The sequence below is a fragment of the Lissotriton helveticus genome, chromosome 7, assembly GCF_964261635.1.
Source record: "Lissotriton helveticus chromosome 7, aLisHel1.1, whole genome shotgun sequence".
Classification (NCBI taxonomy): Eukaryota; Metazoa; Chordata; class Amphibia; order Caudata; family Salamandridae; genus Lissotriton; species Lissotriton helveticus.
In genome coordinates, this window is record NC_136068.1 from 1,807,303,963 (window position 1) to 1,807,327,355 (window position 23,393).

A 23,393-nucleotide genomic window follows, 5' to 3' on the forward strand; every position below is an offset into this window, starting at 1 on the left:
TACTAGCCCAAAAGGAAGCCTCACAAAGCGAAAAGTGCCAAATGGTGTTACAAATGCAGTTAGATCTTTTGAGTCTTCATCGAGTCTTATCTGGTGGTAGGCGGATTTTAAATCCACCGTACTAAAGACCTTCGCCCTTTTTAATAACATTAACATGTCGGCAATTTTGGGTAAAGGGTAGTGATCTACCACCACATTTTTGTTTAACTCTCTAAGGTCTATGCACAAACGAAGAGAGCTATCCGATTTCTTGGCGGCTACAATCGGAGCGACCCATTGGGTAGCTTCAACTTCTTCTATGATGCCCTCCCTAACCAATTTCTCCAATTCCATTTTAACTTGATCTTTAACAGTAATGGGGACACTACGTACTTTACAACAAACAGGTATAGCGTCCTTCTTCAACTTAATGTGATGATCATAGTTCTTCAAACAACCCAACTTTTCAGTAAAGACAGTGGGAATTTTTTTTTTAATTTATCTGAAAAGGACTCATCACAATTCTGGTTTATGTTGATTGAATCAGTGTTAACAAAGGGAAAATCCTTTAAGATGATGGGGGGAGAGGAATTCGGATCTAACATTACTCCTAAATCTTTTTGAACAAACCAACTCAAAATATTGTCCCCCTTTTGTGAAATATAGATTTTCGAGTTGGTAAGTCTCTCTTTATAATTAATGTTTCCCAAGAAGTATCCTAAAATTTCTATAGGTTTTCTACCATATGCAAGTGGTTTTATATCTGGACGAAACATTTTAATTTTACCTTGTAAATACTTGAGATAAAATTCTTTTGCAACAATGGTGATCTTGGCACCTGAATCAAATAATACTTTTACCGGATGACCATTGACCAAAATCTCATCAATAGGACAATTCTTTGGTTGTGGACCGAAAACTACTTGAACCAAAACTTGGCCACAATCAACATTTTCATTATTTTCATCATAATCATTTGTGTCATCAAAATCATAATAAATTTCATTAACTTTGCCTTTGTACTCCCTCCCTTTGCAAACAATAGTAAAATGTCCCTTTCTTTTGCACTTGCCACAGGTAGCTTTCCATCCAGGGCATTGTCTATCATTTGCAAAATGTCCCATTTTGCCACATCTAAAACATTTCACTTGCGTAAAATCAAATTTCTTATCTGGTTTAGCATTGAGAGTTTTGCTGGCGGTTACATCCCTCATATTACTTCTCTGGCCGGCATTTTCCCTAGTTGTATTCGGAGTCTTGACAAGATTAACAGTACTACTGTTCTTACTTTCACCATTCTTCTTTATGACTTCTACACATTTAATAGAATGTTCAATCCTTTTGGCTATGGTAATCACATCATCTAAATCAGGTTCATCTTTTTGCCATAATTCCTCTCTAACACGTTCAATGCTACAACCTAGCATGAACTGATCCCTTATTCTTTCATCAGTAGAGGCAGCAAACTTGCAAGATGAAGCTAATTTTCTTAGCGCAGTTATATAATTCTCTATGCTTTCCTCCTCAAGTTGTAATCTGCGACCAAAATGATACCTTTCTAAGATAGTAGAAACTTTCGGAAGGTAATGTTTATCTAACATAGCTATGCAAATTTCATATTCGTTAAGATTCCTATCTTGTATCTCTGGGAGGTGATCGAATACCTCCTGGCCCTCTGTCCCTAAACAGTGTAATAACAAAGCTGTTTTCCTTTCTGCACTTAAGTTGGCCCCACAAACTTTTGCATATCTTTCAAACACTTTGCACCACTTTTTCCACCTGATTGGAGGATCTCCTGGATTTTGCAAAAAGAAGGGTGGAGCAGTGACATTCTGCATTATGTGTACATAAACAATGATACAGAAAATATACAAGAAAAAGGAATGTAAGCAGATTAAGTTAGTATCAAGGAATGTTTTCTCAGACTACAAACAATGAATTGCTATAGCAATTTTAGACCTGAAAATAAAACGTAGGATTAAGAATATATTTTTGAAAGAAGGTTATCACATTTGAGTTATGAACAAAATTAATGTCTCACTTCTTTTCCCTCTTTTTTTTTTTTTTTTAAAGAATTAACCACAGTCTCAGTGTCTAATAAAATATCCAGTTCAATACCTGTTGTTGTGCAAATTCTCCTGAAGGAACAACAGTTGAACCGCTTGAAAACGCTTGAAAACGAGCTGAATGAAAAAAATGACGAATCTGCTGTTTCCTAAATGAGCAAAGGTTGTTTATAATGAATCCGTGTACTCGAAGACGAAGCCGCTGTGTTGTTATGGCAACTGCGTCATGACGCTCCTTGTTGGCGAACGTGTAATGGCGCTTCTTGTTGCTGCGGTGGAGTGAGCGAACGTTGCGCTCGAGAAGAAAAATGCGGTGAGTCTTTTAAAAGATGCAGCTGTGAGGCGGCTGCCGATGCTGGGCTGAGGCTTTTATTTAAAGACAGGTTGACGCTGGCAGGTTGAAGTGCGCTACAGAAATGCGTTGCGCTCACAATGTGCTGGCAGATTGAAGTGCGCTATAGAAACGCGCTGCGCCTATAATGTGCTGGCAGGTTGAAGTCAGAAAAACGTTATCCACAATGCCAGATATGATGAAAGAAGCGCTTTAAAAGATCAAGAAGTGCTTTAAAAGATCAAAGTAAATAAGGGGAAATAGTGTCTTCAAGATAAAAAATCTTCAAATAGCGCTGTGCAGACTGCCAAATAACACTCAATCACTGTCAAACTTTGTGAAAAGAAGTAAAATGCTTTCCAAAGTACACAAACAGCCCAGGGCAGCTTTCAATATAAAAGTGTGTCCAGGAAATTGGACATAACGTAGCTCAAATGGAATAAAAAAAACAGTACCTTTTTTTTTTTAAAGTTTCAAAATGAGGTAAAGGAGATATCTTTGTATCCTTGTTGAGATCCTTTCTTCAATTCTTCATAAATCCCGTCCCGTCGCCAATGTAAAGAAGTCCAAAGGTAGATTATGGATGAATTAAGTATTTATTATAGTAAAGGATCCCATCCACAGGATAAGTAGTCATCAGTAGTAAAGTCCAAGATCAACTGCCTAGATACTCTAAACATAACAAGCACAGAATCTGTACAGAGCATTCCAATGCATGTGCTAACCTAGCAACAGGCTGCATAATCAGGATGCCACAGGATCTCCGTGGTCCTCCTTGCTGGACTAACGACGTATTGATAAGCCCACTAAAAGACACTGGAATCTCAACGTGGGGAGACCTGTTTTTTGAAGGGGATCTGTTCTCCTGGGAACACCTGGTGAGTAAGGTAGGCCCTAATTTGTCTAGATTAAAATTCTTACAAATCTCAAGTTGGGCACAAGCACAAAGAATTGGGCCCCCTCGTCGCCAATACCCACCTTTAGGAGGAAGTAGCCAACTGGAATCTTTTTTACTTGACAAGACACCAGCACCCAAGGAGGTCTCCTACTTTTACAATCTAATCTGAGAGGAGATTGACGGGGAATTCCATCTTCCAGACCAGTTGTGGGGCTCCCTATTGCCTGCAATAAATTTGCATGAACTATGGTTAACCTCCTGCAATGTTCTCTGGGACATTGTCAAACCTGCTTGGCTTTGCAGAAACCACCTTTTTACCCTTCACAGGGCTTATTATTCACCTCAGAGGTTGTCTAAATTTTCTACAGGTGAACCAGTGGCCTGCGCCCGCAGCGGCCGAGTGGCAGCCTCGGACGCACACATGTTTTATGATTGCCCACATTTAACATCTTATTGGCAATCAATAGGCAATAAATTAACATGTTCAATAGGCTCCACCGTGATTATAGATCTCCGGCTTGTAATTTTTGGAGTAGTGGATAAAAAGCGAAGTGCAAATAACAATCTTTTGTTCTACTCAATGCTGGTGGCTCGACGTGAAATCTGCAAGCGCTGGAAAGAGGTTTCTCCTCCGACGTTGCATGACTGGTATTCCTCTATGCTACAAATATCTAAAATGGATCTTTCCAGGGCTGGAAAACCAGACAAAAGAGCTTTTTGGTTGAGACTCTATTGGTCCCAATAACTTGAGATGGGTTTCCCCCCCCCAGTTCCAATGATTACGAAGCCATGACACACTCTCTTCGCTTTAACAACACTTTCGCCCTTTCTTTAAGGCGAACTAGTGGTAATAGCAATGGTGGAATCTGGTTAATGGCAATTATCTGTCAAACGGTACACAAGGGGCAGAGATCAGTTGTGAGAATGACATAGCTGTAGGGTTTTGATGGATCCGTACTACGAATACACCCCAACCAGTCTTGGACTGAGACAGCATGCTTATTTCTCATATTCCATTCTTACCTGTCCACGGTACTGACGTACTAAGCCATGGTTGAGATGAGGAACAAAAAAAAAAAAAAAAAAAATCAGCCTCAACCAAAAAGCAGGAATTTTACCATTATTTCAAACATACCAACATGGACATGCTACCTCTTTCATATCAGAAATTGCCACTGAAGCACTTATTAGGGAATCCCAATGCAAACCTTTAAGACGAGCAGCCGGGTATGGTAGCTCAGTGGACTAATGCGTCTACTGCAGGGGCCTGTGTTCGACCTCATGGTCACAGGTTCAAATCCTGGCAGGTTCACTCAGCCTTTCATCCATCTGAGGTCGATAAAATGAGTACCATTAAGTTGGGTAACAACAAACATCTGTTATTCAGAGCCAAGATACCCTTAGTGGTGAACGTGCACTTTACAAATACACATGTTATGTTATGTTATGTTACAACAGTGAGAAACTAAAAAAGCTGTCTGTTACTACCAGGTACTGCCACACAGCAAAAGCACATGTCCTAGCTTTTACTTACACAGCACTGGCCCATATGGCTTCCTAGAGCCTACCTTAGGGGTGATCTATATGTAGTAAAAGGGGATTTCAGACTTGGTAAACACTCTAAATGCTACTTGACTGTGGCAATAAACTGTGCATGCAGGCCACACAGCAGCAGAGCCTGAGACAGGGGTGAAAGGCTGTTTCTGTGGATGGCGCAAACAGCGCTGCAAGCCCCCTAGTAGCATTAAATTTACATGCCCTGGGTATGTAGGATACCACTGTACAAGGGACTTACAGGTAAATTAAATGTGGCAAACCTGTGTAGACCAATCTTACCAAGCTTACGGGAGAGCGCACACGTACTGATCAGCAGTGGTAAAGTGCCCGTAGTCACAAAACCAACAAAAGGAGGTCAGAAAAATACAGGAGGAAGGCAAAACGTTCTGGGGTTACCCTGCAAAAAGGGCCAGGTCCAACAGGCTTACACAGCTCCGCCGCCTTATGTCTCATAGATGCACAAAGAGAAGCTGTTATCTGGGGTGGCTCCAGCATGGTACGAAGACCAGCGGCCAGCTGATCCTACTCCTAGTTTCATCTACATGACACCCATTGACTCAGACTGCTGCCTATGCATCGCCAGGCAGAAGAGGAGGAAGGAAATGACTGACTGGAGGAACAGGTATGGCTTTAGGACTCCTAACTTAAATTCTACTAAATGTCTTCTGTGAATACCAAAGGTAGTGAGTTTAGGCTTTTATCTCAGTTTAGTAGTAGTAAAGTTAGGACTAATAACTTTACTACCACTAAATGCCTTCTATGAATACCAAAAGTAGTAAGTTTAGGGTTTAATCTCAGTTTAGTAGTAGTAAAGTTAGAAGTCTCAACTTTACTACTACTAAATGCCTTCTGTGAATACCAAAAGTAGTAAGTTTAGGATTTTATCTCAGATTAGTTCTGTGAATCTGCCCCCAAGATGGCAGAGGCACTAGTCTCTGATAGGTTGTGTGGCTCGTACGTGTGTGCTGTTATTTTGCTAGATGACTAATATACCATCCAGATAAGCTCTCATGGGAACAAAGGTGGTGCTGCATCCATAAAACATATTGGGGCCTATTAACAAAATGCATGTTGTAGTATGTTTAGGAGTTTTACCATATTATTACTTACATACTACAAAATGCTATTCATGACCTTATGTGGGAGGTTCCACCACCCTCTCTCCTACCTTTTTCTGTGTGTGGAGTTCTCTGACCGGACAGCAGATTGGTGCACAAGTAAGTATTTGTTTTTGTAGTAAACGTGGGAGGGACAGGAAGAAGTGGCTTGAAAATGGGGAAATATTACGATTAAAGTGAAGGTGATTAGGGAGGAGAAAGGAGGGCACTAACCCACTCAAGTGTAAACTGTTCTTCTAAAGTTACTACAGCCAAAAAGTGACGAAAAACAGTAATATGGTACTCCAGTTCAGAGATGGAGTAATTCCAGCACTAAATATGCCCAACCACTAGTACTCCCATAGTAAATAAATGTAGCTCGGGACTTAAAATAAAACCCTATAGGAAATAGTGGTAAAATTATAATTATTTAATTATATTGGAAATGGAAATAAATGTAGTTTAATGTTTAAAAATGTCTAAAAATAATACATTTTTATCATTTTAATTATGAAATATGTTAAGCTTTTTAATTTATAAGTTAATGTAACATTAATTTAAAATAAAATAGAACTAAATTACTTTAAAATTATTCTATCAATCACCTTTAATAATTACAAACGCATAACAAAAAACTGTTATGTTTTCGTTTATTCTACATGTAAAATAAATATATACAATGCATTTACATAAAAACTCAACATAAAAATATTTGAACTTTTTTATACAACTTAAATAAACCTTTAATGATTTTTTTACATTACCAAAGGGAGTCTCCGCAGCAGGGACACAAATGTAGTCCAGCTCAGACCAATAGTAAAATCAAGCACCACATGGCCACTCAGAGGTGCTCTGATACATAGAAAATAAGTGGGGAAGGGACTTAAAATATCATTCCATATGAAGTAATATTAACATATTTAAATAAATAAATATATTTTTATTTGAATATTAAAACAATTATACCAATAAAAACATGTTTATTTTGTTATAAAATATTGTAATAACATTTGTTTTAATCTAAACATAAAGGTAGTTAAAATATATACAAAAATTTCAATCATTTTCATTACATAATACATTTATATAAGCTTTTCACTTTAGGTGGGATTTTTAATATACATTTTAACAAAATAATCGTAATTTAATGTAATATATAAATTAATTTAAATTGAATTCAGACGATTGAGCCATGTAAGCCTATCCTTTTGTGATAAATGTATACTTGTAAACATCAATAGCCAAAAGTAGTGCATTTACTATGAAATGTAAGAGTAGATTTTCCAGTATAAATTTACCTTTGTGATTAGTCAAACTTGCAAGTTATTCCTGCCACCCACATTTTTACCCTATCGGATTTGAGGCATTAGAGCTCAAATGTTTTTATGGCCCATTTTGAGACTCATGAATCAGTCGGCACTCAAGATTTGTGCTGTGAAAAGTAACGTTCCCCAGCAATGTGCCAGCAATCCAAAAGGAGCATGAACCTAGGGTAGTGGTGATGGTTGCCTAGGCACATGGAAAATAAAGGCACACCCGAGAGAAACCGGAGCTGAATGTCAAGCTCACAATTAGTCTTTTTTAAGTGCTCATTTCGTCCACCATTTTGTCCCTGACCCTTAAGCAGAGGCTGATTTGCATATTCCACGTAGTGTAACAAAACAAAGCACAAGAAAAGCCAGACACATAAATCATTGTCTGGCTTTTCCTGGAAGCTAAGTTTTAGGACGTAGGCCAAGCCTGTAAGCCAGGCCCTGTGCCCAAACTCTGCTTGTCAGCAGCCGCTCGAGAAAGATCATTGCTCAATTCCTGCTGCCCACGTCTGAAGGTTGTGTGTAGTGGAAGGTGTGGAGCCACAGCAGGTTAGATGCAGGGCCTGGCCAGAGGTGAGGACCTGTGGCAAGTACAAATCAATGAAATTCACTGAAAAATGATGCAGTTAAAAAGTGATCATAGTTCCATTTGAACAAATAAAAAAATTAAAAAGATTAGTATGGCACAAAATAGCGGTTCCTGCAAGGAATTTCCCGTTGCTATGTAATAGTAAGACGCAGTTACAAAAGTAAACAAAAGAGGGACCAAACAGCATTGGATCTCTCTAAAGAGGTGGGTCTCTATAAGGCTCTTAACATAATTATCTGATGTAGCACCTCTAATGTGATCCGGTAAAATATTCTAGAGCTTCAGGCCAAGAAAGAGAAGAAGCACCTTCCTGCTCTGATTTTTTAATCTAAGGAATGCGGGGCAAGTTGTGGTTAGCTATGCGTAAGGCTCTACGAGGAAGGTATCTTTTGACTTTATCGCAGATATACACAGGACCTTTTAATTGAGTGGCCCTCTAAGTTAATGTCAGGGTTTTAAATTTCTATTCTATGCTTGATGGGAAGCCAGCGGAGGCATTGTAAGCTCTTCCAAATAGATTGCCTTTTTGGAATATTCAGTACTATTCTAGCTGCCATGTTCTGGACTCATTGCAGTCTGTTTAAGAATACTTGAAAAAGGAGTGCAGCGGCAGCGGTACATGATGGCGGCACTGACGAGGATCTCCACGATACTGAGGAACGTCTGGAGCCGAAGGGCTTTTTTCACCAGCAGTGCTGGGATACAATTATGGATTTCCTCATCGGAGGCGGTGCGGAGCAATGAGGCAAGTGTTTTAATCCTAAAAACAGTCTATTTGGACACTTTTCCTCTTTTTCTGATGCCTCTATGATGCGTCACGTTGTGGCCGCCATCTTATGCACCTGACTCCAGCACTTTTTACAAAAGACAGCACAGCAGTAATGCCTCTGGTGTGTGGTGTGTTTTTTTTGTCTATCTGAGCTCTCTTCATCATTATTAATGCTATTTTACAAAAAAGGTGCATACTTGCAACAGATGATTATTTTCCTCCACACACGCCTTTACTCTGTCATCATATGTAACTGTGGCTACTTAAGTCAACACTTTTAGTCAGGTCTTCGTTCGCATTATCTGCACAGCATCTTGCCATATAGTAGTTTGTGTGGATCTGGATTTCTGTTCCTTGTGAGTGGTTTTTCTTAGATCCTGTGGTTACACATTGACTCATACATGAATCCCATGCATCCAAACAAACCCCAAGGGGCTGCCTTTTTTAATACTTGTGGTCGCAAAGACTCGATCAGTAATACTAACAAATGCGACAAAAAAGATCCGTCCTCCCCAACGGAATCACCTTTTCCTCTGACTTTGGAGGACATTATGGATGAACTGCACAACATTCAAACTTTTATGACGGAAACCACTGCAACACTTCAAAGAATGGAGGAGAAATGGTCTGGTTTGGACTCAAGGCTTTCAGATGTAGAGCAAAAAATTTGTGACGCACAGAAGATTTAGAGTATCAAAACAGGTGCAACAACCTACAAGTTTATGGAATTCCGGAAGGTTCTGAAGGTCCAGTTATGATCTCCTTTTTGAAGATTCACATCCCTCAGATAGTTGGTTTGCTGAAATCTACTGAGCTCAATTTTCAAAGGCCGCACGGGATTGGTCCCCAGAATGTATCATCCTCAAACAAACCGCGGGAAATCATTGCATACTTCTTGCCATACTCTGACCTTATGGTGATTCTCAACACAGCTAAGCAACATAAACAGGTGCTTTGGTCCGGCCAAAAAATCTTCCTCAGTCAAGATGTCTCCTGGCCCACTGCCAATTGCCGAAAATAGTTCTTAGACCTCAGATCAACACTGCGATCCATGAATGCACGCTACAGACGCATTCATCCATGTTTCTCCAAAGTAACCTACAAGTACAGAACTTTTACTTTTGAGGATCCAGCAGAGCTTAGAAAATATATATACGTTCACAAGGAAGAAGCTATGGAACTGAGGAAAACTTAAATGTCTTCTGACATGTTCTCTCTTTTGTTCCACATGTTTCCCCTTCGTATCTTGTTCGATGCTGATATCCTTTTCCACATTGTCCATCTGTTTTGATGTTGATTCTGTACTCCGTTGTATTGTCTCCCCCAGTGTTTGGTAAGTTCCCTTCCATTGTGTTGCTTATGTTTATGTTTTTAGATGACAGTTTTCTGACTTTTTGACATCATTAAATTTGTTTTTCATCTGTGTCCCTCTCTGCGGTGGCCTCTGTCCTTTTCGCCCCCCCTACAATAAAGTTCTTTTTGTTTGTGAATATTATGGCTAAAGTCTTTTGGCTTTCCGTCATCTTTCTCTGATTACATTTCAATGGAGACCGTGTTCTCATTTTGCTTCTTCTTCCTATCCCCTTTACACCCTCCCTTTCTTTCACTTTTTTCGTTTCTTCTATACCCTCCACTTTATTGTAGTCTCTCTCTGTCTCTATGTTTTAGTTTTTGTGGTTTTTCACTATTCCCTCCTTTTCATGTTTGATTCGACACATCAGGCCTGCTCTTTTTCTTTCCTTCCTATTTCTCAACTCTTATTTTTCATTATTTTCTGGCCTTTATCATTTCTTCTCTTTTTTGGATTTATTTAAACTCAGGACTTGTTCTTCTTAATGTCACTTTGACTTTTGCAATTCATCTATTATACTTCTTTTAAGTTTTATGTATTTTCTTGCTTAATTTCGATTATGTTTTTTTGATGAGTGGACTAGGTATTATCTCTTGGAATATCAAGGGTATCTGTAATCTAATTAAAAAAACAGTGTGTATTATCCCATCTTGGTAATTTGAAATGTCACGTAGTGTTATTGCAAGAAACACACCTTAAAGAGCAGGATTTGTCTTCCATGTGCAAATTATGAGATGGAGATGTGTTTTGTTCCCCAGCAGTTAACAACAAGAATGGAGTAGTAATCCTGTTTCACAAGTCACTAAATGTTTGTTTGCAAACTGAGGTCAAAGACACTAATGGCAGATGGCTTTTATTGAATTCTAAAGTTAACAACACTCAATTCTCCATTTGTAATGTATATGGCCCCAACAGCATTGATTTTGTGTTCTGGAATGATTTCTCTACTCTCCTTTCTTCTCAAGCCTCTGAAAACTTGATTTTGGGAGGTTATTGAAATCAACTCATGCATCCTTTTTTATGTCGGAGATCCCAAACCAAATTTATCCCCAATAGAATGCAAAAGACTTTCCACAAAGCTATTACATCGAGAGGGTTATTGGATGCATGGAGAATCTCCCACCCTGATGTCCTGGAATTTTCCTTCTTCTCCCCTCTTCATCGGTCTCAGTCGCAAATTGATTGCATATTTCTCACCCATTCATTTCTTCAATTCATGACAAATACAGAGATTGGCTCCATTCTCATTCTGATCATGCCCCTGTTATATTTGATATGGATTATCCCACACCTGCACCCACCTCACGAAAAATGGCATTTTAACAATGCCCTTCTGTTGGACACTCAATTTACAGAACAAAATTTCAATATTAATCTCCTCTGTTTTACAATTTCACATTATTTGGGATGCTTTAAAAGCTACCACTAGAGGATTTATAGTAGACTTTGTCTCCCAGAAAAAAAGAAGGCACTTACGGATGCAACACTAATTTTAAAACGTCCTAGAGCCCGAATGCTTTACCACAAATTCTTCTGATACTTTATCTATTCTCATTAAGGCTAAAATGCAATGCAACAAAGAATCCTGGAATAATGCCTGCATTAATCTAAATGCTAAAATGTATGGTGGCCTAAATAAAGCTGGTAAATCCCTAGCCAATTATCTTAAAATGAAAAAAATAAATATCCAAGATCGCTGCCATCATAGATAGCGCAGGAACCAGACACATTACTGACACTAAAATTCTTAATTGTTTTACTGAATATTATTTTTCTCTCTACACCCCCAAGTCGACCCCTTCTACTGATCAAATTGATTCTTTCTTTGAAACCATTCGCAAACGGTCCCACAAATACATCGATCTCACTTCCCTTGATAGTCCAATACTAGAGCAAGAAATTACAAACGCTATTAGTCAACTTCCTACAGACAAAACCCCTGGAACGGATGGTTTTAAAGTACGTTTCTTTCTTCATTTTAAACAATTTTTTGTCCCTCAGTTGTTATCCCTCATAAATCACTTCTTAACCTCCGGTGAATCAAGGGGTTCTTTCACTCAAGCAATTCTGTGTCTGATCCCTAAAAAAGATAAAGACCCCTCTTATTGTAAAAATTACAGACCCATTTCCCTAATTAATACGGATGGTAAGATCTTTGCAAATTATTAGCCCTTCGTATCAATCTAGTAATCCCAGACCTAATCAATATATATCAATCATGGTTTGTAAAAGGGGGTTCCATTACAGATAACTCTAGGGCTTTCTTTAATATTATTAATTTAGCCTATAAGGAGAATTCACGAGTTGCCGCAATCGCGTTAGATGCTGAAAAAGCCTTTGATAGGGTAAATTGGGAATTCAATTTTGGAGCATTGAAATGGCACGGCTTTAGGCCCCCCCATCCTCAGAAACATTCAGCTGCTATACTCTGCACCCTCCACCTCCATTTGGTTGAATGGATGTCAATCCAAATACTTTCCACTCCATAGAGGAACTAGACGAGGGTGTCCGTTATCCCCACTTTTATTTATTCTTGCCCTAGAACTATTTTTGGAAAAACATTGTCGCTCTCCATATTATACAGGATTCCAATTTAAACATTTAGATATTCAGTTTACTGCGTATTCGGATGACATTTTATTATACCTCTCCAACCCCACTAACTCTTTGCCGGCATTTTTCTCTTTGCTAAAATAGTATTCTCTAGTTTCTGGTTCTAAGTTTAATCTGATTAAATCTGAGGTTATGCCATTGAATAAAGATTGCTTTTCTCATATGTTTCAAGTTACAGGGCTCAAATGGAACCCCATGAGTATTAAATGCTTAGGTATCGTCTAAACTAATAGTATCAAAGAAGCCATTTAAATTAACCTTGCAGATATCGTTAAAAAACTATTGGTACTCATTGACACTTGGTCCCTGCTATTTTTTCCTAGTGGGGTAGACTAGCTACAATTAAAATTATGCTGCTACAGATCATCAATTTTTATCTCTCCCTGCTCCTGGTCACTCTCCCACTCTCCCTTTTTTGATGATATTAACCCCTCCTAGATGAAATTCCTATGGAATAATTGTAAGCCTAGGACTTCACTTACCCAACTTCAGCAGCCCAAAGAATTAAGAGGGGTTAGTTCTCCTAATATCAGACGTTTTTACTCTGCATTCACCCGGAAACAAGTTTGGACCTTTTTATCCGACTCCTCACATACACCTTTAACGACCTGGAGGTCACTGAAACAATCTCAATATGCACCATTCCCTTTTGCTGCGGCTATTTGCTTATCCAAGCCCCCCAGACATTTCTTATCACCTATCTTCACACATTCTACTGCAGTTGCTACTTCTTTGCTTAAAGTTAATTTTTCTCACTCACATAATTTTACACTCACTCCTGTTTGGTACAACAAACACTTAAAGATTAAAAACAGAGGTCTATTTTGAAGGAATGGATTGACAAAGGCATTATTACAATTGAACAGACTTCACAAATCTCCAAGAGAAGTACAACATATCTCTCTTACGTGCTCCTCTTTATTCTCACCTCAGATCATCTATAATTCATCTCCATTCCCAAAACTCTCTCTTAGCCATACACAATCAGACACCCTCCCTCTCGCTAGATTTCTCTACTCAGTTCAAGGCACCCCATATATAGTTTTTGGTTACTCATTTGGAAGAAATTGAATGAGATTTTATCCACCAATGTTCGTTTTGATATTGTTCATGTTTTTCTGGGAGGCTCCTCTCTTATTTGGAGTACCCAGGGAAATGTGGGTAAATGTATTGACTTGTTTAAAGCTATTACCTTTCAGATCATCACCACCAATTGGAAGGATACCACTAAAATCTCGTACCAAGCTTGGTGGAACCAGTTATGTCATCATCACAGAATAGAAAGTGCATATGCCACATCTACACCCCATTGATTAAAAAAGATTTTCTTTGGTCACCACTCACCACATTTCTTTCCAGGTTGTCTGTCTGACCTACTTTGCATGTATATTGTCATGTACCTTCTTAATGAAATTATATTCAATTAATTCTCATTGCTATTTCCACATTACTATTTAGCTGCTTCTTATTAATTCCCCATTTCCGTCTCTCCTCCCCCCTTTTTCTATCCTTTATTTTTCCCCCCTCCTTTTTTCTTTTATAATACTAAATTGCATTTGTCTAAGTATAGATTTAGAAGGTTCAAATTGGTTTTGGTCACATCCTTCTTCATATAGTTCCAATTGGTATGTGTTCAACTTAACTTATTTCAATTTGGGTAATGGTACTATTTGACCTTCATCTGTATAATGTATACTGATAATTTACTTTGTATATTATCTCAATAAAGCATTCCCAACGTCAAAAAAGAAGGCTTGAAAAGAACCAAAGAGCAACACATTGGCATAATCAAGTCGAGACGTGATAAATAGATGAACAATGTTGTTTCTGATGTGCTCTGACACGAATCTGAGAGTCTTCGTAAACATTTTCAGAAGAGAGAAATAGATTCCTGGGGTGGCATTAAAAAAGGCTTAAAAGTGAGTGCACTGTCTAGTTTGATGCCCAGGTTGTTCGTACTAGGAGATGTGCCAAGTACTTCAAGCTCCTCAAACCATTACAAGTTGCCTGTAATAGTTCGCAACAAACAAATGTATGATGTTACTACGACATACATTACCACGCAGTAGGTTACAACGCGGATGTTACATCGTCCGTGCTGTTACCATGCACGGCTTTACATCGCAAGTCATTTCTACGACTTGCACTAGATGGCGCGCTGGACTTAGGAACAGTATAAATATTCCTACTCCAGTTTGTGGAACAGTAGGGAATGTGTTGGATTTAAAATCCAACACATTCCTTGGTGTTGGGCGCCATCTAGTGCAAGTCGTAGAAATGACTTGCGATGTAATGCCATGCGTGGTAACAACGCGGACAATGTAACGTCCGCGTTGTTACCTACTCGCGTGGTATTGACAGCACAACAGACACATTCTATAACCTTTGCTCCCACCATGGTGCCATCTCAATCACTCTGTTTCTTTCTGTACTTTTATCAAATTGATGTTTTGATCAGGGGAAAATATTATTAAAAAAATAAAACTTACCTGACATGACGTACTTTGTCCGGACCTATTCTCAGCTCGGACCTGGGACCAGACGCTGGAAACTCTCTTGTGCAATTTGTGCACAAAAACAACCCATATTACGACACAGGCACCCTTGCACCATAATGTTGAATGCGGCACATTACTGCCTTTTCCATATCACGCAGCGTCGCACAGCAAAGTGGCTTGCTGTGCTGCGCTGTGCAATTTATTTTATAAATATCCCTTAAAATTCTTCAAGTTAGTTTTCAAAACTTTCAGTTCGGTGGTCCACTCAGGATTCCACAACTGTTTCGAGCCCCAGATTTTAATCCCAAAACACAGCAGAGCCTGTGTGTCGTATACAGTGTGATTCCATCATAGGGCCTGAATGGTTACTGCTTTGACAGTCACATTGTTTGTCTGACCAAGAATCTAGGGCTGAGCTTGGGTTGGTGGGATTAAAAGACCCTCAAAGTAGGAAGGCAGATAACAATGCCCATAGATAATGTGTCTGTCTGACGGTATGGAGCATTTCATGAATTCCTCTTTAGGGCTCTTGTTAAATTCCACTTCATTAGCCCTCTTAATTCAATGGAAAGGCACGTGCTTTTGAACTACACTCACCTTCTCAATATAGAGCTGGTGTTATAAACTTTTTCAAGCTACAATCATGTCCCTCTGAACCTAAGGAGCTGTGACACAAAAAAGCATATTTCATGTAGGCACTATGTACATTAGACAAGTGTAATAGATGTATCTTACCGAAACATTCTGTTGGCGGTAATTGAATTTGTGGGTGGTGAAAACTGACAGCTTTACAATGCAGATTTGTAAGGAAGGTGATTTTTGACCAAAGCTCACAATTGAAGAATATGAGAATAAAATTGAGTTTGTCTAGGTACAAATAAATATAATCCCGAGCCTAGGATAGCGACTAAGATGCCTAAGCGCAGGCTTTGCACAATCCCCAGAAATGGAAAGGCAGTTTCTGTAGTTGAGCAAACACTGCCATTGGTTACTTCTTGCCACCTCCCTATTGAGGTTTGGTTCAAATGATTAGTTCCATTAATTTTCCTGGTTTTATCAGTTAATATGTCATCTAATCTGTAGCTGGTGCTTTCTCTACATGTACACACTGAACAAAGAGAATGTAATGTTTGTTAGACCTTTGCCTCTCCCTCTTCTACGCTCCTCCTCCAAAACCCTCCCTCTTCAGTGCTGTACAGGTGAGATCGGTCTCAAATCTCAAGGCTAAAGCAAAGGGACCAGTTGGTGCTTGCAGCTGTGCACTTTTTTCAATTAACATGAGGACCTCACTGGTTATAACCTGTATCCTCTCCGCCCTCCTGGCTCAAGGTGAGTTTCGCCTAGTATATCTGCAAATGTTTGATCGAGTTCCTGGGTTCTGAGAGTGGAAGCCGACTGATATTTTCTAAGGATGTCCTATTCCATAAAGAGGTGTACATAAAGCTTTTTCATAAATTGGAGCATGATTAGTGTGGTCCTGATATATATTGGGATGCAATTCCAGCTGCTATGTGCATAGATGGAGAAGGATTGATGTTTTATATTTATTTTCTGGTTTGGCAGTGGGTGTGCTGAGAGCAAGACAGGCAGAGTCCCAATTGTGGTGTCTTTATAGATGGTGTAGCTAGTCAACCAGTGGACTTCCATCAAGGTATGGTGATATATTCATATTTCTTCAGGCTCTATTAAGTGTGCTGTGGTATGTGGGACAAATTTACTACCACCAATATGGAGTCTGTTGGGCCATGCCACCATCCAGGTCCAAGAGCATGAGGTATCAAACAGCAGTTACTATTACTGGTTGAAATTTGCAATTCAAATTTGTTCAGTTTCATTTTACTGAGCAATGTTTGGTCTAATTGTTGTTTATTACTTTGGTGGAAAGCAGGAACTCTGTTTTGGTGGGGTTGGATTTGGATAGGTCCTCATTGTCCGGAGCCACCATGATTCACCTACAGACGTAGGGGTCTATTATAATAGCGGGTGGATCGCCACCGCCCTGCCATTATCTACCACCTACCTCCCATTGCCCCCCCACCAAATTACGATGGCGGGAAACCCCGGCGGACGGAAAGACTGTCCGCCGGTTTTCCGCCCGTCAACGAGTCAACCAGGCGGAAATTGGGCTGTATATGGCGGCGGTGTCTGCAAGACACCGCCATCCATATTACAATTCAGGAGGAGCTGTACCGTTCCATGGCGGCGTTGTCACCGTGGAATGGTATGCAGTCCCTGAGTGTGGTAGCCCGTTGCGGGCCCCCAGGGTGTTGGGGGGGTGAGGAGTGCACATGGGGGATACCTATGGTACCCCCTGCATTTGCATGCACAATGTGGCAGGCACCGCACGGTGCTTGCCATGTTGTGCACGCAAATGCACAAGGTGCATCCACAGCATTGTGGCGGGTGGTGCTGTGAGCACCGCCTGCCGCAATGTTATGAATGGGGGATGCAACCGTGGTGGTAGCATCCTAATTGCCGATGCGGGACCGCCGCACCACTGGCGGCCTTTCCCAGCACTGCCATCCTAATAGATCCCTATGTTAAGCTTCCCGGGAGAAAGTGAGGCCACTTCTCCACTGCCAGTATTTTCTCTGTTCACCTGGAGACCTATCTATCTATCTATCTATCTATCTATCTATCTATCTATCTATCTATCTATCTATCTATCTATCTATCTATCTATCTATCTATCTATCTATCTATCTATCTATCTATCTATCTACCTATCGATCTGTCTATCTGTATGTCTATCTATCTATCTATCTGTATGTCCAATCTATCACCCTCTCTCAATTCCTGTATCCTCTTTCTCTCTATCTCTCTCTCTCTCTCCCTCACTCTCTCTCTCCTTCTCTCTCTCTCTCTCTCTCCCTCTCTCTCTCTCTCTCTCTTTATCTCTCTGTCAGCTGTATCCTATGTGCCTTTCTGGCAGAAAGTAAGGCTTTTGTCCTCTCGTTCCATCTCTATCTTTTGCTGTGTATTGCTCTAAATCTATCCATCTCTATCTCTCTCTTTTTTCAGTGCCTTGTCTGAATTTCTCTCTGGATACCCTGTATCCTCTTTGCTCACCTGACTGAATCTGAGCCCCCTATATATTTGTGTAAATACATCACCAATACCCTCCCTATTTCCTTGTAGTTCCTGCACAGCCTCAACTTGTATATATATAGCCTGTTCAGCTAGGGCACAATGGTTCAAAACATAAAATAATTCCCGAATTGTATGGCAATCACTGCCCTCCAGTGATGTTGTGTCATTCACTGCCCTCCAGATTTGTAGCATCGTTCACTGCCCTCCAGTGTTTTTAGTGTCATTCACTGTCCTCCATTGTTGTAGTGGTGTTCACAGTCGTGCAGTATTGTAGGTGCATTCACTGTACTCCAGTGTTATAAAGGTGTTCACTGCCCTTCAGTGTTGTAGGGGTGTTCACTGCTCTACAGTGCTGTAGTGACGTTCACTGCCATCCAGTGTTGGAGGGGTGTTCACTACCATCCAGTGTTGTAGTGGCATTCACTGCCTTCTAGTGCTGCCGTAGTGTTCACTTTCCTCCAGTGTTTTAGGGGTGCTCACTGTCTTTCATTGTTGTAGTGGTCTTCGCTGTCATCCAGTGTATTAGGGGTTTTCACTGACCTGCTGTGTTGTAGAGGTGTTCACTGACCTCCAGGGTTGTAGAGGTGGTCACTGTCCTCCAGTGTTGTGGGGGCGTTCACTGTCCTTCCACTTTGTAGAGGTCTTTGCTGTCCTAAGGTGCTGTATGGGCATCACTGTCGTCCAGTGTTGTAGGGGTGTTCACAGTCGTCCATGGTTGTAGAGGTGTTTACTATCCTACAGTGTTGTAGGGGGGTTCACTGTCCTCCAGTGTTGTTGGGATTTTCAATGTCCTCTAGTGTTATAGAGGTGTTCAATGTCCTCAAATGTTGTAGAAGTGTTTACTGTCCCCCAGTGTTGTAGAGGTGTTTGCTGTCCTCCAGTATTGTAGGGACGCTCACTGTCCTCCCATTTTTGTGGGGGTGTTCACTGCCCTCTAGTGCTGTAGAGGTGTTCACTGCCATCCAGTGTTGTAGAAGTGTTCACTGTCCTTAATTGTTGTAGAGGTGCTCACTGTCCTCCAGTGTTGTAGGGGCGTTCACTGCCTTCCAGTGTTGTAGCAGCGCTTACTATCCTCCAGTGTTTTAGGGGCGTTCACTGCCCTCCAGTGTTGTAGGGATGTTCATTGCCCTCCAGTGTTGAAAAGGTGTTCACTGCCATCCAGTGTAATAGAGATGCTCACTGTCCTCCAGTGTTGTAGAAGTGTTCACTGTCTTTAAGTGTTGTAGAGGTGCTCACTGTCCTCCAGTGTTCTAGGGGAGTTCACTGCCTTCCAGTGTTGTAGGGGTACTCACTGTCCCCCAGTGTTGTAGGGGTGTTCACTGCCCTCCAGTGTTGCAGAGGTCTTCTCTGTTCTCCGGTGTTGCAGGGGTGTTCACAGCCCTCAAGTTTTGTAGTGGCGCTCACTGCCCTCCAGTATTGTAGCTGGGTTCACTGCCCTCCAGTGTTCCCTCTGATAGGGTACGTGGCTCATACATCTGTGCTATTGTGTTGCTGGATGATACACTCGCTCCCTGGCTAAGCTTGTCAAGGGAACAAGGGAGGTGCTGCCTCCTTAAAACATATTGGGACCTAACAACAAACTGCATTTTGTAGTACGTTTAGGAGTTTTACCATTGTACTACTTATGCTCTACGAAATGCTATTTTTAAATTTATGTGCGGAGGTCCCACCTTTTTTTGAGCAGAGTTTTCTGCCTCAATAGCAGATTGACACACACATAAGTATATGTTTTTGCAGCAAATGTGGGAGGGGCTGAGGGGAGTGGCTAGAAAACGGGAAAATGTTGCTACTAAAGGAAGGTGAATAGCGAGGGGTTTTCAGAGTTGCAACCACCCCCAAAAGAGTAAGCCCATAGCTATTCACAAACTGCATCTCCACAGTTACACAGTCAAAAAGGGCACCCAAAACAGTAGTAAATTACTCCAGTTGAGAGCTAGAGTATTCCAGCAACAAACATGCCCAACCACTGGTACTGAAACACACTCCCATAGTAGATAATGGAGATAAATAGAGTTTAAATAAAACGCCTTAGGAAATAATGGTAAACTAAATTATTTAAACATATTTCAAAATGTAAATAAATATATGTTAATGTTTAGAAAATATAAAAAATAGTAAGCATTTATCACTTAATAATAAAATATGTTTATAAGGCTTTTTAATAAAGAAACAGAAATGTAAAATGTTAATAAAATATAACTAAATCACTTTCAATGAATTTTAATACGTACTAACGCATAATAAAAAATATTTTGTTTCTTAAGTGGACTTTTATTTGCAAATCAGAAGTTCAGCAAAAATGTTTCATTTAATATCAAATGTTTAAATAAATTGAAGAAATAATTGAAAATTAATTTAATAGTGATGTAATGTTTTTCTTTGTTCTATATTTAAAATAAATATATACAATCAACTTACATACATTTTCAACAAAAAATATTATTACTCGTTATTTGAGTGAAATAAACGTTTAACTTTTCCTTATATTTTACAACGAGTCTCCACAGTCAATCAATCAATCAGGGATTTGTAGAGCGCAATATTCACCCATGAGGGTCTCAAGGTGCTGGGGGAGGGGGGGTTTCAGGTAGCTCTGGTCATCCGAAAAGCCAGGTTTCAAGGCTCTTCCTGAATGCTTGCAGTGTGTGGCAAGCGAAGACTTGATGCTGAGGGGGACTTTGTTTCAGGTCTTGGCCATGATGTTGGAGAAGGATCTGCCTCCCGTTCTGGCTTTGTGTATGTGGGTGGTTTTGGCCTAGGCTAGGTTAGTGGAGTGGATGTTTCTCTTGGGGTTGTAAAAGGAGATAATCTTTTTAGGTATTGGGGTCTGGTGTTGTGGAGGACTTTGTAGGTATGAGTGACTAGCTTGAAGGTCACTCTTTTTTCGTCAGTGGGGACACAAATGTACTCCAACTAGGCCCTACGGTAAATAGCACCACATGGCCACTCACAGGCACTCTCCCATAGAAAATAATGGAGGAAGCGACTTTACATTCCATATGAAATGATTATATTTTATCTTTTTGAATATATATTTGTTTTTATTTTAAAGCAATTATATATATAAAAACGAAGTTAATTTTTTTATAAAGTATTTGAATAGTTTTTTTATTAATTTAACCATACATATAATTAAAATAAATTATGTATAACATTTCAGTATTTTGTATTACAATGTTAAATTAATATAAGCATTTCATTTAAGGTGGGATTTTAAAAAAAAAATAATTACAAAATATTTGTAATTTAATTTAATATATTTAGGTTAAGATTGAATGAGGGGCTAACAATGAAATCATACCTTAGGACACTTAGCATTTCCTGGACAGCAACCCGCAATTACAGATGCTAACAATCTCAGAATATTTCCAGGATTTAATCCTAGAGTGTTCCACATGGATATAAGGGTACCACCCCGAAGAAAAGGTCATTCTAAATCCTTATTTCCCACATGCAAGGAGGTCGAAACGTGTTGGTAAGCCATGTATAGGCCACACAGGAGTGAGATTATGATTAGGTGACATCCTGATCATAGAGAAATTAAATTAAAACAATGAGGGATACTGGGATTATTAAAAAATGCTTCACCCTCTTCTGGGATCACGTGTTGCTACTAAAAACTCTGCATGATTTATACATGTGATGAACACATATGTGTTTTTTTGTTACAGTAATGTTTGGTTAAAATAGCTGTGATATGTCTTATTGAATGTGTTTTGTTTGTTGTGATGTGCTACTTATAAAAGTAGTTTAATAATATATAATTCTGTGCATATACACACATCGACTAATGCCTTTGTGTATGAAACACATATTAGATTGCATTGATGGCTAGTGGGGGTTCTTTTCCCCTGGCATTTATGTGTATAATGATCCCACCCCTATAAGAGTTAACAGGATTGTATCATGTATAGTATACAATAACGAGAACTAGCATCCTAAAAGGGGACACAGCACTTCAAGATTTACTATCATCATGCCAGGAATAGCAATTTGCAAATGGCTGGCACTACCCAATAATACACTCACACTGTACACACAGCAGCGTTCATACACATCCAAATACACATACACATATAGACAGGCACATGTGTTGCACACAGACACAGTGGGGCATATTTATCACACAGTTGCGTTGCCCTTGTGACCGTGTTGGATCCGTCTGAAGCGGTCGCTCCCCACGCTCCCTGACCATCCCTGGTGCCCATTACTCTGTGTGGTATCGTAGCGCTTGGTGCCTGGTATCGTAGCGCTTGATGTTGTATCTTTGTCTGTAACTTTGTAATATCGTAACGCTTGCCGCCTAGTGTCATAGCGCTTGCCGCTAATTGTTGTGCCTTGCTCTCTGACCTAACTCCCATTGTTGCACTGCTCGCATCACCTATAGAATTGTTTTATGCCTCTGCGTGCCGCTTCCACTGCCCAGACCGTAGCATAGCTCCGGTGGTGCCCCTGTATCGCTTGTTGCTTGTACTGCCATTTTGTTTGTTGACTCCTGGCCCGTCCCTCCCCCCCGCTCCCGCCTCCCAGCTGCTCCTCCCTCGCTCCGCCCCCTCCAATATCCATTTATGACAGATGCTTTTGCACGCAGCGTTCACACGCAGCGGTCGCGCCCCATGCGCGCCGAAGGTGAGCCAAAGGTAAGCCCGTCTACGTCCGTCCGCGCCTGGACCGCGCCCAGTGCCAGACCCACTGGCCCTCGCAAAACACACTCCACCCGCATAACGTATGACGCCGCAACTCTCCTTGCCCTTAACCCCGGACGCAAACCCCAATGCTGCGTAGCTATCCCAGGACACACCCACGGACAATTCGCCTGCCACTCCTGCAAGTTCGCCTGCATCAGGACTCACACCAAATCCTCCTCCTCCAAACACAGCTCCGACTTTAACCACCTGAAATGCATCCTGCTGAACACCCGCTCGGTCCACAAACACGCCACTGAACTCTGGGACCTACTCGACACTACATCGCCGGACGTCGCCTTCCTTACAGAAACTTGGATGAACGCCTCATCAGCACCCGACATCGCCATAGCCATCCCGGACGCCTACAAGATCATTAGAAAAGACCGCACCAACCAAACAGGTGGAGGCATCGCCATCGTCCATAAGAACACCATCCGAATTACGACCAGCTCAGACGATAACACTGCGACCGCCGAACACCTTCACTTCCAGATCCACACCGACCCCAGGACCACACTTAGAGGCACCCTCATCTACAGACCACCAGGAACACG

At 40.6% G+C, this 23,393-nt stretch overlaps 2 protein-coding genes across 6 annotated transcripts in view; one reads left to right on the forward strand and one right to left on the reverse strand.

The window, feature by feature from the left end:
* The window catches only part of LOC144770793 (uncharacterized), a 315,531-nt gene that overhangs the window by 83,249 nt on the left and 208,889 nt on the right, over positions 1 to 23,393 (reverse strand). The gene's annotated exons all lie outside the window — the stretch shown is intronic.
* The window catches only part of LOC144770792 (phospholipase A2 inhibitor 25 kDa subunit-like), a 248,743-nt gene continuing 241,597 nt past the window's right edge, over positions 16,248 to 23,393 (forward strand). For all 3 annotated transcript variants that reach the window (XM_078655547.1, XM_078655549.1, XM_078655548.1), the window contains exon 1: positions 16,248 to 16,390. In XM_078655547.1, the coding sequence (XP_078511673.1) occupies positions 16,339 to 16,390 (52 nt within the window). In that variant the 5' untranslated portion in view covers positions 16,248 to 16,338. The remainder of the gene's footprint in view (positions 16,391 to 23,393) is intronic.